The sequence below is a fragment of the Nyctibius grandis genome, chromosome 6 (assembly GCF_013368605.1).
Source record: "Nyctibius grandis isolate bNycGra1 chromosome 6, bNycGra1.pri, whole genome shotgun sequence".
NCBI classification, from domain to species: Eukaryota; Metazoa; Chordata; class Aves; order Nyctibiiformes; family Nyctibiidae; genus Nyctibius; species Nyctibius grandis.
Genome location: NC_090663.1, coordinates 37,958,458 through 37,975,738, shown reverse-complemented (window position 1 = coordinate 37,975,738; position 17,281 = coordinate 37,958,458). Strand labels below are relative to the sequence as shown.

Here is a 17,281-nt window from a genome sequence, read left to right as displayed (position 1 = left end):
TGAAGTCCATTATGTCTGGGTTTTCCATGAACACACACTGTAAGACGTGGTAGACTTAAAAAAAATATATGGTGGGGTGTTTTTTTTGTTTGTTTTTTGTTTTTTTTGCCTTAGATGTAACGATCACTTTTTCTAGGACAGGTTCTCAGACTTTTTACGGGACTTTTTCTCCTTTTCATGAGCAAATGGACTCTCTGGAAGTCAGCACTGGAAACTGACTTTGGGTCTAAACTGCACTGGGAATTGACTTTGTCCATCTAGAGCAATAGGCTTGCCAGATTTCATTTTTCTGCCACAGAGCTGCAATACTGACACAAAGTGTAGTCTTGAAGAGGGAATAATCTTTGTCCAGTCTTTGACTTAACACAACTGGTATTTAGAACATGACCCTCTGCAGTGGTGCTTTATTGTGAAATTTATGGCTGTTCTCCCAGACTTTTGATTGAAACTGAAAACACTTTTAAACTACAAATGTTACTTAGTTTCTGTGTACTTGAATATGAGTCTGTTTCTTTCAATTAAATGAGTTACTGATGTCCTGGCATGGACTTGAAATTGAGTTGAAGGCTTTCTGCTTTCCTGTCACTGGTATCTTCTTAAGCTATTTTGTTGTATCATAATGTTATAGTTTTACCTTGTGTTTCATTTGAACAAGGCCCATCTTAATACTCCACGTGATATGTTATTTAATATTAGTAAAGGAAACAATACATCTGAAAAGAACAAACTTGGTGTTAGCCTTACAGTTATTTAATATACATGAAGATTTGCAACAATCCATACTCAAGAGGTGTAGTTACCTTTAACTTTGGTGAGTCTTTCTCTTGCTGATGTAAGGGTTTAGAAATGAGAGGAGGTGAGAGGGAAGCAGAAGACGGGGATGTTGTAGGAACAGAGTGAGAAGCTGGTGCCTTGGCAGAGTGAAATGGAAGATTAGAAGAAAGGTGGAAAGGAGGATCAGAGTCTCCTGATGTTCCCATAGAAAGTAGAGCTGGCTTAAGTGTTTAAGAAAAATGAGAAGTAATTGTGCTATAAAACCAGCCATGAAGGCATAAAATGCTCAATAAGGAGTCATGTAACTAACCTGAACAGTCAGAAATATGATGCTCATTTTATTATTAGTCAGTCTACTACTCTGGAAGAAAATTCTTGCCTCAGAAATCAAAATGAGTTGCTATTTGTGGCAGTGGATTTCACCTCTATTGTTATGGTTTTCTCCTGTGTTTTGCAGGTCAAGGGCAGAGGCAGCCTGCAAAATCTTTCTAATTAACTAGTTCTACATTTGGCCTAAAACATATCGTCCTAAATATCTGATTTACATGTTTGCATGTGCCAGCCAAAGCAACTGCCTGAACAGTCTGTTGAAATAACTGCTGGACAGAAAAGATCTGTTCTAAAAGTTTGCCTAGAAACCACACGAACTGTGTAGCAATATTGTGGCATTTAATGGCTAGCAGACATTTGGGATAGTTCAGTGTTGTACTTTCCCCAAGAGGAACTGGGGAGGGCTTTAGTGGGGAAGCATTTGTTTAACTGCCAAACATAATCTGATCTGTTATTATTAGTCACATTCTCGTAACAGAGTACAAGATATAAATATATCAGCTGGTGAAGAGACATATGTGAAGTACAAACCGCTGAGTCTCTGCGGGAGGCATGCCCCTCCCTCTGAAGGCTGTTGATAGCATTTGCTTGCTGGGGCCTCTGGCTCAAATCGGGTGGCATGTGACAGGCCAGTAAGGAAAATGGTTTACTGGCTTTTCACATCAGAAACTTGATGGCAGTTAACAAGGGCAGAAGGGAAAGGACCAGCAGAACTGATATAACATAGAACTTACAATGGTGTATATGGCTGCTTCTGAGAAGGGACTATTCCCCAACACTGACAATTTTTATCCCATGCAATAGCAAAAAACTGTGCCTGTGCACAACACAAACATGTAAATACAAGAAAAGGCAGAGAATAATTATACTAAGCTATCTGAACACAGAAGCCAGGTTTTTCAGAAATTAAAATATTTTGCCAATATTTGGTGAAGTCTATCCTCCATAACATACCATGGAGTCTCCTCCACTTGCTATTGCGAATTCTGAGTTGTCATGTCCCAGATCCTCCTCTATATAGAGTCTTGTCAGTTCTTCTGTTGTGTCTTGTGTTCCTCTGTAGAAATCTGATTCGGAAGGCTTTGACTGATCCCCTATATTAACTGACAGATCTACAGTACAGATTTCCTCTTCGTTTTCAGCAGTTGCAGCTAGCACTCTGGAGACGGATCCACCTTCATGTGGCGAAGGGATGTCACTGATAGTGCCAACACGTTCACCTTCTCCTGTAGTATCTGACAAGTCTCGAGGTACTTCAATAACTGAAGAGTCAAGTATACCTCTCAAGTCTCTCTCTTTTCCTGGTTTGGTACTGTTGATGGTATGCTTATATGCTATGTCATGACATAAGCTGGCTGAAGATGAGGTAGATACAAGAAAGGGCAGAGGAAGAGTTGTAGGAGAGCTGAGAGATACCTCTGTATTTGGAATAAAGTGATCATCCTTAACTCGGTGAATGCTGTTACCTGGGGATATTGCTATAGACTGGGATGCTGTTAATGCCAAAGAATTGAGTTCTTCTAAGTCACAAAGAAAACTGTCTGGAAATGGTGGAGGAGGTAAGATGCACACACTCGAAGGTGAAAAACCAAGAGTCCTTGAAAACCAGTCAGTAGTGGCAGCCTGGAGAATCTTTTGATCAATGTGTGACCAAGAGGAGGAAAGGTGTCTGGAAAGTGGGGACAGTGCTTGGGAAGTCAACTTCAAAAACAAGAAAAACATGTGAATTTAAGTAAATAAATAAGCATGACAGAGAACTAGGATATGAGTAGACTGGAAAAGAAAAATGTCTGTGCCATCATGTGGATTACAGGGTATCATTTCAGTGAGCATGGGTGTCTGAAATCATTACTACATGAATCAGAACAGCAGGAAAGACATTTGAAAAATGAAACTGTATCAGGTTCTGGCTTGGGGCTTAAATGTCAAACATGAAGACAGATCTGAATCATTACATTCATAAAGGCGACCTGCATTTGATCTGCTAAAGTTATGTTACTTATGGTGCTCTGTTAGTGAGCCTGTCACAAGTTATTAAATCATACAATTAATATTAACGTAATTTCCCCGAACCATTACTGTTGTTTTGAGAATAGTATTTTCAGAAGTACACTTCAGCTGTCATTAAGTATTTCTTTTAAACTGTAACAACAGATATGATCTCTAGTTATCCTAATGTTACTACTTCTACTTTTTCTTAGTACTGCTGAGTAAATGCTTAAGAAACATCTTTAATACATTGCATACTTTTATTAAGGCATGAGCAGCTACAGAATGCATTTTTCTTCAAAAGTAACCCTATTAGTTCAAAATGACATCAACATGTGTGAAAGGTAGGCAGTCAACATTGCTTTTAAAATAGTGACAGCACAGTACACAGCAGTATATTTTGAGTACCATTACATAATATTGATTGAAGTATCCTTCTGGTAAAAGAAACGTCCTTTTGTAAGAATGAGAGACTGGTGACTCATACGTACACAGCATCAGTAGATATCCATTGCTTCAGTAAATACTGAAAATGCATTTTTGTTACTATTAATCCTCAAAATTGAATGAAAAATATTTTGATCTCATTGTTAGAATTATCCAGAATAATTAGATGTACATCTCTCTAAGTTATTAGGACTACTTTAGACTTTAAGTGTTACTCTAGAATAGGAAAATAATTTCAAAAGGCTAAATTAATGTCACAGAATAGGAAGGATAATTTACTTACCTTATGCTTGAGTTTTCTTGAGGTAAATAGCTGTATTTCATAGTTAGACAAACCTTTGTTATAGAGTCTTCTGTACCAAAGTAAACAGTCTACAGACTGATACAATGCAGTCTGCTAAAATAGAGCTAGGCTGTTACAAGCAATACTCAATCTTTTTCCCTCATCTTTCCTCTTGAAGAAGGGCCTCTAACCTGTGGTTTTAAGGTCAATAATACTGCTGAGGAGACACTGCCATTTTTAGTTTCCTGTGGCTACAGGCTGCACTAGAGCTAAAGATATAGATGGTCTAGGACAAGTTAAGGAGAGCAAAACTTGCACTGTTGTCTATAAATGACATCTTTTGGTAGCTGTCCCCAAAGCTGCAGATAAATGTGGAACCTATCTCAAAGTTGAAGCATCTAAATGAGAACCAGTATGCAAGTATATTAAAGCAGAAAAGGGGGCAAAACGAACCGAAACAAATAGAGATTAACAGCAGGATAAGAAGTTTATAATTACACACACAACCCACCGCCCATGCTGAAGAGATAAACAACAAATGTAAAGAGGAAGATTTAGAAAAGTTTCCATCTTGAGCATTCAAAATCATCAATAATACATTGATGCTAATCACAGTTTGCAGGCAGAAACTTTCGTAGTTTCTATCACTGCCAAAGGGGTTATGTTCCCTATACAGGTGACTGAAATCTCACGAGTGAATGATAAATCGGAACACAGGAATCTTTTTGCAACATCACGTAGTATGATTTGTGGTGCTTATATAAAGTAGGAAGGAAAAGAATTCAGAACCTACGACAGGCATTTGGTGTGAAAAATTACAGCTATAAAGGTCTGAATCCAAGCTCACTGACAATGTGATGACATTTGCCTCACTACTAAATGAAACAATACTGTCACTGTTGTCATTCCACTGCACAGAACCTCCGGCGTACCAACAGCCTCCTTCTAGAGTGTGAATAGCAAAAAGAGGAAGGTTATAGTACAGAATCATTAGCTGTTCTCCTTTACTTTGAAAGGCACAGAACTGGTCTTGGCAAGCTGTGTCCCCATGCAAACTGCCCTCTCTTGGCCTTTGCATGCTTATGGGACTGCAGGCTTTTAGGACAGCTGTGTTATGTATCTTCACACTGCACTATGAAAAGTCTGCTAGACATATCCTTAATGCTCAAATTCTAAGATTCCCAAATCTGTCGGCTTGATTTTTCTGCCCAAATTCTGCCTGGCCCTACTCTTAATAATGTAATAGCTAATGAATAAAAGAGCAAAAATCCTGGCTGAATGTAAGAGACATACTCGGCTATTAAAATACTTTAATAACAAGTCAGTAATGCAATTCTGCTTATGCAGGAAAGAAAATGTAGTGTACTTAATGCATAAATTATGTATTATGTTAACAAAAAATTACGAGTCCTTCTAAATCCACTCTAGGTGTGATAGCAAAGAAAAATAAATCCTTACCTTAGTTGAACTTAAATGGTGTATTCTGTCACTAGAATAGCTTTTGGGTATTGGAGGATCGGGGTAGTCATCAACACTTTTTGATGCACTCTTTTTGATGACTTCTACATAGGAAACAGGGAAGATGCCTTGTCTGTTGGTTCCGGGTATTTTACCTTCATACCAGTTTTGATCAACTCGCTTAAGAAGAATTATCCTGTCTCCCTGAAATGCATTATGAAAACGAGTTATCAGCAGATACATTGTAAGTTATTTTTTTTAATAGCAGATATTATTTTAACACATAGTATTAATTTCCCTGCAGTGCTGTTTCTCATCGGTCTTAAGAATCTTCTCCATTTTCACATTTCTCCTCCCATTTATAATAACCATGTATACAACTACTATTCCAGAAAAATGGGGGGCTAGTCAGGGACTGCAAATGCTATTCCTTTTATCACAGGGGAATCTCTTGTAGTCTCCTACTCTTGATTGGGGGATTAACATTTAAACTTTTCTTTAGAACATAACCTGTTTGAATTGTTGGCCAAATTACTAGCTAACACCCTAACTGTAATATGCAATAGTGACTGCTATGCCCATTTTTTCCTTAAAAGTGATAAAACTTAAACAATGAAATCCATGCAAGTGCTTTGTTATCAGTAAAACTGGAGTAAGGAGAGGTATAAAGTTAAAAAATTAGTTCATGGGAAAGATGAGAGAAAGAAGTGCTTTTCCTGTGTAAAAAAAATGGGCAGTGGCTCACTTACTGCTTTTAGACAGCTTAGCAACTGAAATGGAAAATATCAACTTTCTATTCAAACTTTCTCTGTAGTGAAACTCCATGAGCTACCCCCTCCTTTGTTTTACATGACGTGCTTTTTACCATGTGTCTTTTTGTAACAAATCCTTCCCTATTAGTTTTGCGTTCTCTTGGGTGTCTGTAATTTTGTTTCTGTAGTTGATTTGTGGAGTACCCTTAAGTTATCTTTAGTGGGATGGAACAAAAGAAAACCAGTGCAAGTTAACTTTTGATGACAAACCAAAACTAGGTTGTCGAGATTATGACCATGACAATAAGCACAAAAGAGAATTTTTTTTAAAAAAAATAATCAAACTACCCCCAACTCCTAGTTCTCCAAGTTCCTATTCCTGATTTTGTTTTAGACCTCTTTTACATTTACCAATCTCGAATGGAAAAACTCCCATTATCTTCAGTGATGCTGGATTAGGCTCTAGATCAGCATCAAAAAACTGTATCCTTACTCTTATTTCAAAAGAAAAACAAACCACTGAATAACTTCAATGAACTCTGATTCTTAAAAACAAAAGTAAGAAGCAGAACTTTCTAGTGGAAAAGAAGTACATAATACTTAAAACTAAGTATGTAATATCTGTAAGAGTAAAGTTTCTCTACAGTGGTAATATTCCAGTGTCTGACAAACCTCAGAAATTGAACATTTTTTTTGCTCATGTGCAATAAAGTATAAACACCAGGATGTGCATAGAAAGATAAGAGAATGTTATAAAAAGCAGACTGTTATTAAATGAAATATTTGCAAGAACTGGTGGTACATTCACAAACATATCTCTGAGCCTTTTTTCTATATTTTTCTTTTTTCTGTATTTTTCTATTTCTTCAGTATTAAAAACCTTACCATAATAATTGTGACAGCAACAAATAATTATTAAAAAAAGGGCATGGATAGTTGAAGTGAAAACTAGAAATTTAGGTGGGCAGTTAGCAGATGTTTCCATCAGCTAATCTACCACAATCTAATTTACATGCACAACATATTTAAACTATTTCGAGGTAGCTGTGAAAGACTGCAAGCCAATAAGCTATTGTGTTAGTATTTTCCTACTGTTACATTGCTTTGTGCATAGCAAATATAGAATGCAGAGTGCACCAAAGCACAGTATTTACCTATATATGAATTCTGTGTAGCAGCAGACACTATAATGGTATTTTGATAAAGATAGTTTTAAACTGTACCTTTCTAAGTGATAACTCCACATTTGTGTCTGCATTGAAATTATATTTGGCAATAGCTTCTCCAATCTCTCCAATCTGTGCAGGGGGAGGTGGCCTGGCAGGTTGTGCTTTTTCTGGGGGAGAAAGTTTCTAAGGAAAAAGAAAACCCACAGATTTTCATCATTCCCATGCAGTTTGTGGACCTATTACCCAAACTAATTCAAGGAATTAAAGCAGAGAACAAACCTCAACATATGAAATTGGGAATATTCCAACTCTTCCATGGTGCTCACCCTCATACCAGTTTTGATCAATTTTCCTGAGGATATAGACAGTATCTCCTTTCTTAAAGGACAGCTCTCTGTAACAAATGTATTTAGATCAGATGTGTTTACAGCTTTACATTTAACTCCTCTGCTTGCATAGTTTTGGAGTTCTTTGAAACTGAAACAGAATGTAGCAACTAGACATTTGAAGAAAAAGTGTCACAGCTGTGGTACATTTACCAGTTCATGATACCATATAAAATGAAATTATTCACATTTATGAATAGCAGGTATTATCTGTAAGCTATATAGGCCTGTTTTACACTGTGATTCCAAGGCAGTATTGCTAGTTATTACCAGAGCACTTAGTATAGGGTCTGCATGCAAGTATGATGTCTTTTGGATTGCCTGTTTAGATGCTGCTTTTACGACAGGCATCTGAGGGGTATTTGGTGTTCTTTATGAAATCAGTAGGGAAAATTATAGAATATATCCCATGTCTCTATGGCCTATTACTACCTTTTGCAGCAGCACAGCTTGGTGTGCTTCTGCTCTACACATTTTTCTTTCAAGGCTGCTGTTCAGAAGCACAAAGAACACAGGGTTATGTTCTCACCATTTCTGATACTCAGGGCCTGTGATATGCTTAATGTTGGATACCAAAAAAGGAATTACCCAAATCACAGAATCATAGAATAGTTTGGGTTGGAAGGGACCTTTAAAGGTCATCTAGTCAAAAGCCCTGCAATGAGCAGGGACAACTTCAACTAGACCCGGCTGCTCAGAGCCCTGTACAGCCTGACCTTAAATGTTTCCAGGGATGGGGCATCTACCACCTCTCTGGGCAACCTATTCAGGTGTTTCACCACCCTCAGAGTAAAGAATTTATTCGTAATATCTAATCTAAATCTACCCTCTTTCACTTTAAAACCCATCGTCCTATCACTACATGCCCTTGTAAAAAGCCCCTCTCCAGCTTTCCTGTCGGCCCCCTTCACGTACTGGAAGGCTGCTATAAAGTCTTCCCGGAGCCTTCTCTTCTCTAGGCTGAACAACTCCAACTCTCTCAGCCTTTTCTCACAGGAGAGGTGCTCCATCCCTCTGATATTTTTTGTGGCCCTCCTCTGGACTTGCTCCAACAGGTCCATGTCTTTCCTTTGCTGAAGACTCCAGACCTGGATGCAGTAGTGCAGGTGGGGTCTCACCAGAGCAGAGTAGAGGGGCAGAATCACCTCCCTTGACCTGCTGGCCACACTGCTTTTGATGCAGCCCAGGATACAGTTGGCTTTCTGGGCTGCAAGCACACATTGCTGGCTTACCTCCAGCTTTTCATCCATCAGTACCCCCAAGTCCTTCTCTGCAGGGCTGCTCTCAATCCCTTCATCCCCCAGCCTGTATTGATACCGGGGGTTGCCCTGACCCAGGTGCAGGGCCTTGCACTTGGCCTTGTTGAACCTCATGAGGTTCCCATGAGCCCACTTCTCAAGCTTGTTCAGGTCCCTCTGGATGGCATCCCATCCCTCAGGCATGTCAAATCATTAAGGACATTTTCAGATCCTGGTCTGGGAGTTCTTTGCTGGATCATCCATTTGGTTTTTCAAGAGCTAATCTGCTGTTCTGATAATTCCAGTTGTGAGTTTTCTACCAGGCATAGCTAATGTAATTCTAGTGGCATTGTTTGGCCATATCTAAAGATCCTTTAAATGCCCTGGATCATTAGAACAACAGCAGGAATGAAATACAGACACTCTATTTTGACCCTCTCATATCCTAGAACAGTGTTTCCTGATTTTGTTTTTCTTATGGACCACTGTGGTTTGTCTTGGTATGGGACATGTCACATCCTGCAGAGAGCCTGTGTGTGTTAAGATGGACAGGAAGATGCTGAAGCATTATACAGAATTTTGATAAGCACACTATCTATGACAGTATTTTAAGCACTGTACCTTGTGTAACCTAAATACAATTCACGACAAACAAAGAGCGTTCAGTGGGTGATCCTCAGGACCCATGCTCTAGAAGGCTGAAGAGGCACAGCCATTCATGTGTTCACACAAATACAATGAAGAATATAATAATTTAAGACATTTTTATTACAAAATAACTTCTCACACAGTTTGCTAATGCAGAGACTACTGTGACAGCAAGGAGAGTCCTCTGCTTCCATGGCATTTACTTTTGAAACTGGCTAGAACAGCACTTAGCTGCCACAAGTGCTAGAATGAGTTTTCTTGAATTATGAATTCTTAAATGAACAAAAGTCTAGTACTTACTTAGAAGTCTGAGCTTTAAAGTCATATACAGCTCTAGCTGGCAGTTTCTGAAAAGTAGGCAAAGTGATTAATACATTCAGGTAGTATTACTATACAGTAAACATGTTTCAGCTTTTAAAAAGGTGACCAAGATCCAAAAAGAAAAGGATGTGTGCCTTACAGTGGTTCTTGCAGTAATAGGCAATTAAATATAAAGCTTTCTTTTTTAAGGCAGTTAGGTGTTTGGGACTGTAAAACACCCCTATGTCTCCTCACCTCTGTGGTCTTTCACTGTTTTCAAAGCTGTGCTGAAAACATGAATTGTGATGCGACCCAAAAGCCTCACTCATCTAGCATCTGCCTCTGACGGATAAATAGCACTAGATGCTTCAGAGGAAGGTGCAAGAATTGATTAGCAGTATTTTGTGAGGATATTTGGTAAAGTGATTTAGCCTTTCTGTGCAAGTACTTACACAGACGAGATTGCTACGTTTTAAAAAATCTCTCTGGGCAGGGATATTCATATTATCAACTGTATCTAAGCCCTTTTCACTTTTTCCTGATTTTGGCACAGCTGGTACTATAACTACTAAAGCAAATAATGGAAGAAGGGGGATAATATTAAGAGTGGAGCTGACTAAATACAAAATACTTTGAAATGTACAAAACATACTGGAAATAGCAAAGCTTTTCTTCTTTCATCTTTTTAAATTACAGCAATCTTAAGAATGGCTTGTAGTGTAAGTATTTCATGTATTTTCAAATCGAAAGATGACTTTCAATGTCACAGAATTCTTTAAAAGGAACACACAATATGGCTCCTGGAACTTTTTTAACCTTTATTTTGTAATGAGCAGTCTTTTTTTTAATACCAGACTCTTAACTGAATTGCAGCAGTATAACCATGTCAGAGGGGTGTAAGTGGATCTGAATTCAGATCCTGTAACCAGTTCTAACCTCTACCACCATTTAACAAGGTAGATGGCCCAGAACGAAAACTTAAATATTAGTAATTAAAATACAGTACTCTTTGATGCTGCCATTATTTTGTGCAATATTTTAATAAAAATCAGTTGAAAATGTTAACAATCTATGGTCTGTAGATGTCAATTAATATAAATGTACTTACTTTATGATTGAACAAAATCCCTGAACCCTGTTTGGAGAGCACGTATAGTTCTAGATCTAGAACTATTCTTAAGATACTGAATGATATATTCTTTTTTTGTGTATACTTTTCAGTGATACTTTGTGTTACTTTAAAGGTTGTATGCCTGCTTCCATTTCCTCTTCGAAAGCATTAATATAAGCGATCAGTATATAATTACAATCACCAACTGTTACAGAAATTAGAGATTACTTTTAGGATAAGTGGTTTTGTCTAACACACTAAGAGCAGTGTTTTTGCTTTTTCTAAACAAAAATAATGGTGAAATACAGATGTTTTTTGTATCAGTTTTGAAACTACTGAGGCAGTTTCTTTGCGTAACGCTCTGGTTCTCAAAAGACCCTTTCCTCAGTCACATCTGCTATTTTTCTCTGGTCCCAAACACCCACTTCAGTCAACTTTGACAGAGTCTATCAATGACTAGTAAACTTATGTCCATATCTAAACATAAACAGAAGATGCAGCTTATCTTACAAAGCTTGATATTCTTTTAATTTGTTGAAGTACCATCTGATGATGTGATGATGAGTAACCGTTCGTTTGGTCTGTATCATTACAGTATCTTAAAGACAACACAGATCTTGTCTCAGATTTGTTACTAACTTTCCATATGGATATTGCTGCATTATTTATTGCTGTTTCACTACCTCTTTGTCTGTAGTTCCTCTTCTCTCCCTTGGAGTACATCGTCCCACATCAGTGAAAGCAGAAGAATAGCTTCCAGGAGACTCCTGGTCTACTGAAAACAGAAATCATGTGAAACTATAGTAAATTAAACAAAATCATTCAAATCTGTGATGCTGTTTGGTTTCGTGTAGGGGGGTGAAGAGATACTGAAATCTATTATTTTACTTTTAATAGAAAGAAAAGCACATGATATGATGGCTAAAGTGCACCCTTAAAGAAAAAAAAAAAATACTGACTGTCAAGCAAAGGCAAAGGCTGTCCTCTGATCCACAGCAGAAGAATCAAGAGACAGAGGATCAAGAGACCAAAATTGTGCCTCACTGGATGAAGGGATGCAGCCCTACTGGACCAAATGTAAGACATGACAGCAGTACCGGGACAGCGTCAGGTTGCAAGGAACTGTTTCGGAATGCTAACAATATAAACATATAATTACATGCACAAAACATGATTAAAGCATGCTTCAATGAAAAAATAGTGAAGAAAAATTGTTTCCTCCTAAGTGATCTAAAATGCATTTCTACTTTACCAGGGGCACTTGTTAGGCAGCACAAGGGAATTTAAAAGGATGTTATTTCATAAAAACAACTCTGTTTTAAGAGATGGAGTACAAATCATTACTTACCAATCTATGTGGCAGATTTTCTCTAAAGCACAGTTTACCAATATTTATTACAGGATGATATATTATAGGATGGTGAATACATCTTTTCACGTTTTAATAAAAAAAAAATAAAAATCTTACACTATTCGTAGCTCTGCAAGTTGCCAATGTGAAATGAAAATATAATGGAACTATTTCAGACCAGAGGATGAAATGAACTTCCTCTTGACTTCTGAGATTTACTATTTTAGTCGCCTGCTGCCACAGTGATACCTGCTAGTGGAGACATATGACTGATGTTTGTCTTCCTTTGACTTCATTCACACAATCTGTTCTTACCAAGCCCATACATTTCTAAAGAAGTACAAGTGGAAAAAAAAAGAATTGAAAGCATCTCATCCATTATGTTGGGGTCTTACAGAAGAAAGATGTAAATGGTCTCCAGTGGGCTGTTGGCTAAGCCACGAAAACTTGAGGCTATTGATAAATATAGTGGAGGCAAAAAATTAGATAATTGTATTATTTATGTCATTGGTTGCAAGCATGTCATCACCAACAAGTACATCTCAGTCCCAGTTCTGGACAGCTTTCTTGATATGGCATGTGTATGGGGATCTATGGTCACCACATAAACCTGAAGATATAATGTCTCCAAACACATCTATTAGTTTTTTCTTTAAACTCTAGTTGATGTGGGAGGGAAGGAGTGAAAACATAGCAGCTTTAGGAAGAAGAATTTCCTTTATTTCTCTACAGCTCCTTATGCAGTCAATATTGGTAGTTTTCAGTGTTCTTTGCTATGACCTTAGGGTCTCTGTGTGGATGGTGGCTGTAAGAGACGCACACAGATCCATCAAAACACGAAACTTTATTAGAAGCAGAGCTCAGCCATGACTGGTGCTGATGGAAGTTAATGGAATATTCTGCTGTACTCATTCTCCATGCTACTTTAAGGATATTAATGTTGACAGAGGGTACCACTTTCCTCACACCAGGCTCCTTCATAGCTGCAGAAGCTATTAGGAATCCACGTTTACTCCGCACTGTGGATTTCCTTATTTTCAAGGACTGGAAAATTCTCATTTAGCAACTGTGATATGTGACAAGCGCAATTTCCAACAACTTCAGTCTCATCGTGTCGTACTGCCTGCCAGGGTTAATCATGATCAGGCCTCAAGTATGACTGATTCAATTCTGTGCTGCGTTTTGTAGCTGTTTGCTACCAAATTCTCTGTTCTCAATATGTCTATTTTAACTAGTTAAGAAGAGATGGTAACAGCTTCAGTTCTGATTTCTCTTGAAATATATATTTATTAGTGTGGTACTTGGGCAAAAGTTACAGAAAAAGATGTGAGATTAAAGATAAGTAAGATGGATCTGATTAAGTATTGCATAACTGATATATTAAAGACATTTTCTCTTACATCCATTTGTGATTTCAAGAACAGCATTGTAATGTCATTAAATTCTCAAAGATGCTCTGTCACAGAGTACCGTATGTCCAGAAGCAGAATTCTTTAACACAGAAATGTTACCATTTAAAAAGAGATATAAATGACAGGCTTGCCAAAGACATTAAGCTAAATCATCTGGGATACATCTTTGTGCACTCCTGCTATGATCTAGTTTGCTTCTTTTAATATTGCAAGGTTAAACTTTAAAAACATTTTAAGCTCAAGCAATTTTTTTGAGAAAAAGAGAAGCAGAGCAACAAACAACTCAAAGTAGTAACTTTAAAACCAGATCACTGTCAAGACAGACTTTTTTCAGTTACACTCACCCTGACAGCTTCATTCAAGTTTTGATTATTGAGAATTTCCCTTCTAAGAGGATAGGATAGGATATTTCTCAAAAAAACATAGATACATTAAAATTCTATGAGAAGAACTAGTTTTGCTGCCACAGAAATTGGAAATTGTGTTGTTTGAACACTGGAAATGGAAACTCCCTAAAATGACTTTAGGGTCTATTCACAAAAAGTAATACAAAGCAGTGAAATTAGTGTGTTTTCATAAGAAAACAGAATAAACTTTCTATGATACTGGCAGAATTAACAGCATTTTTATCACTTACATGTAACAAAACTATACAGTACAACATGGTTTAGATGCAGATTTTTTTTTTAAATAATAAAGGAAGGGCTATCTGCATATTATCTTCTGTTTGACCAGCATCTTATGATGCATACATTCACTTTCTGTAGGGTCTTTTTCTTGGGGAAAAAAAAAACAACCTACACTGCTTAATTTAATAACACCATTGTATTTTATAGCACTAATAATCTATTAGTTGAAATACACTGTTACTCCAGTTGTCCAGATTACTGCATTTTGTGAATAGACACCAAATTTATCTGTCCTCATCACCTGTGTAAAAATGACATCCTTCATTAAGAGTTTTGTGAGATAGAAGCTTCTTATAGACAACACAAATGAAAATGGAATGAGAAAGGGTGGGAAACACAGGGAGTAAGGTTGGATAAGTAAATCACAAGGATAAAGGAAGGAAGTTAATCCACCTTGGAAACACAGTGCACTGTCATTGTTGTTAGTTGCGTCCATGTCTGGAAAAGAGGCACTAAGAGGTAATCTTCCACAATCATTCTGGTACAGTGGGCAACGGAGAGCACCATCTTGAGGCAGTGGATGAAAAGGCTGGTGCATGGGACTCTTCAGAGCTTTAAGAGATGAATTCCTTTCTGGAACGTCTGGAAGCAGCTCAGTAATAAGTCTGTGTAATATACTGTTGTCAGGCAAGCTTCCCCTTCTTTTTTCAGCTTTAATTTGGTCACAGATGTCTTTAAGTGCAGAATCTAGTGCTTCAAATACAGATGACTTACATTTTTTCTTTTCAGTTTGTTTTTTGGGAGCTGCACTTTTTTTCCTTCGGAAAGGCACAGGACTGACTAGAAAAGCTATCTTAGAGAGGCCAGATTCTGCTTCCTGTCTCCTTGGATCTTCAGTGGTTTCTTGTTTAGCCCTTTCATGTTTTAGCATGGTGGTGAAGCGGGTGTAGGATGCTGGGCATCGCCCTTTGCAGGAGCTGATGAGATGCCTGTGGTGGTGGTGGTGATGATGGCCTGATCCATAAAAGCTTTCAGATGATGTGAAGGAAAAGTGGTCAAAGTCACTTTCACTACAAAAGGAGGAACCCTCTATCTGGATAAAGTCACTGAGGTCAGACACCACTCCATCTTGATCACTGTCTGAAAAATCCATATGTGATCGTTGTGGCTCATCACTGGTCACTTCAATATGAATTGGCACCAGGGTTTTAGACTTGTAGCTCTGTTGTACCTGAGAGGGATGTCTACCTTGATTTTCTTCTTCCAGCAAGGATTCGATAGAAAACCGCCTCTTTGGGCATAAGCCATTTTTAGGAGGCTCTAGTGTAATAGTTGACAACATTTCATCACCTAGGTTCGGCATTGATTTTGACTTCTGAATTAATTTTTCAAATTCAGATATTCTGGTTGGCACCATGTCTCTGGGCACCTCTTCAGTAGAAGACTCTCTCCAGCCTTGAAGAATAGCTTTGTGCTGTTCTTTTTCATACTGCAGAATTCTGGACTTCACAGAACAAATCACCTCAGAATTCATCAAGTCCTTGCGATTGATGCGATGCATCTTCTTGTACATTTTCAGGAAACCTGGGGCATCGTGTGCAGATCTGTAACGAACTCTTGACCTACTACTACCATGGCCCTCAACATATGGGGAGGCCCAGTTCATTGAGCAAACTTCTTTGGAGTCCTCCTCACATAACAGAGAGCCCATGCTTTCAGACTTGGCCTGTGCATCGGGAAAGCTATCGCGATCATCTGTTAACAGATCATCATAGCTACGAGATTTTCTCTTTGGAGAAGCAGTTTCTTCTGTGCTGCTCCAGACTTCTGCATTTTGACGAGTCATTTGCCAGCCGTTCTTGCAGCTAATTGCCCTTCTTGAATCATTTGGAACAGCTAAATGTTGTCTGTAAGTGCTACAGTAATCTAACTCATTTGAGGTGTTGTGGTTGTGCACTGAATAACTTAAAAGGGATGGATATACTTTGCTAATATCCCCACCTTTATAATCCACAGAGCAGCATTGAGTAAAAAAAGAGACATTGCCAGAAATTAAAAGATTCAGAAAGACTAGAAAAGAGACAGCAATTAATCCATCTATCAACTTAGGTCAGTACATAGGTTGCTACAGCCTGGGGCAGCAGAGCTAATAATTAAGTTATTTTCCAGCGTAAAAATGTACTCATGATAATTTGAACATCAAAAAGAACTCCTTATGAAATATGGAGATGTTACCCCCTCCGCAACCCCCACCCAAAGCAATGTAAGAAAACAAGCATTAATATTGATTTTGAAGCAGGTCAACAGGCAATAAAAGCTGCAAAAGATTTAAAGATGAAGCCAAACAACAAATCCAGACCTGAGTCAAATATTGACTTTTCCACCTGTGCATTCTGATAGAAGCTGTTCAGAATTTTTGATCTGAATAACACTCAGAGAGTTCACAGCAACTCCATATTCTAAGATAATTAAGGTAAAGATAAATCTTTATATAAGATCAAATGGGAAATTTCTCCCAGTTGTTCATAGGTAGCATAGGTAGTCTGCTCTTTCCTTGTGTGAGAGCACTGAGGGAGTGGTGTTTTCTACAGCTGATTGAGGGCAGAACAAGGTGGTTGAGGAACTGCTATACAGGTGTAAAGGAAGATGCATCAGTTTACCTAGCCTAGCTAGCACGTAGAGGAAACAATAACCCTTAGCTTGACTCCCATAAGAAAACGAGCAAGTTTTGAGACATATTTTTATCTGCATGCTAGATCTAGAAGTCACTATGAGACAAATTTGGAACTGTGGTCTCTCATACTTGCACTGAACTTTCAAAAATAGTCTCAAGTGGCAACATTCAGTTCAGGACACATGTTTCAAACAGCTCAATCTGCTTTCTAGAAGAACAACTTGAATCTGGATCAGAAACTGAAACACTTGAGTTCAAAATCCATGCTGATCAAACAGCTTATAATGTGCTGCTGCTTTAACAAAATGGTTATTCCAATTACGCTGGGAG

At 38.0% G+C, this 17,281-nt stretch overlaps 1 protein-coding gene across 11 annotated transcripts in view; it reads right to left on the bottom strand.

The window, feature by feature from the left end:
• SORBS2 (sorbin and SH3 domain containing 2) overlaps positions 1 to 17,281 on the bottom strand; it is a 174,454-nt gene that overhangs the window by 11,705 nt on the left and 145,468 nt on the right. For 8 of the 11 annotated variants that reach the window (XM_068402630.1, XM_068402631.1, XM_068402632.1 and 5 more), the window contains 6 exons: positions 14,731 to 16,278; positions 11,569 to 11,657; positions 9,775 to 9,821; positions 7,482 to 7,596; positions 7,257 to 7,385; positions 5,282 to 5,485 (listed from right to left, as the gene is read on the bottom strand). In XM_068402630.1, coding sequence (XP_068258731.1) covers positions 5,282 to 5,485; positions 7,257 to 7,385; positions 7,482 to 7,596; positions 9,775 to 9,821; positions 11,569 to 11,657; positions 14,731 to 16,278 — 2,132 coding nt within the window. The remainder of the gene's footprint in view (positions 1 to 5,281; positions 5,486 to 7,256; positions 7,386 to 7,481; positions 7,597 to 9,774; positions 9,822 to 11,568; positions 11,658 to 14,730; positions 16,279 to 17,281) is intronic. The other 3 variants (XM_068402637.1, XM_068402641.1, XM_068402639.1) reach the window with 1 other exon arrangement.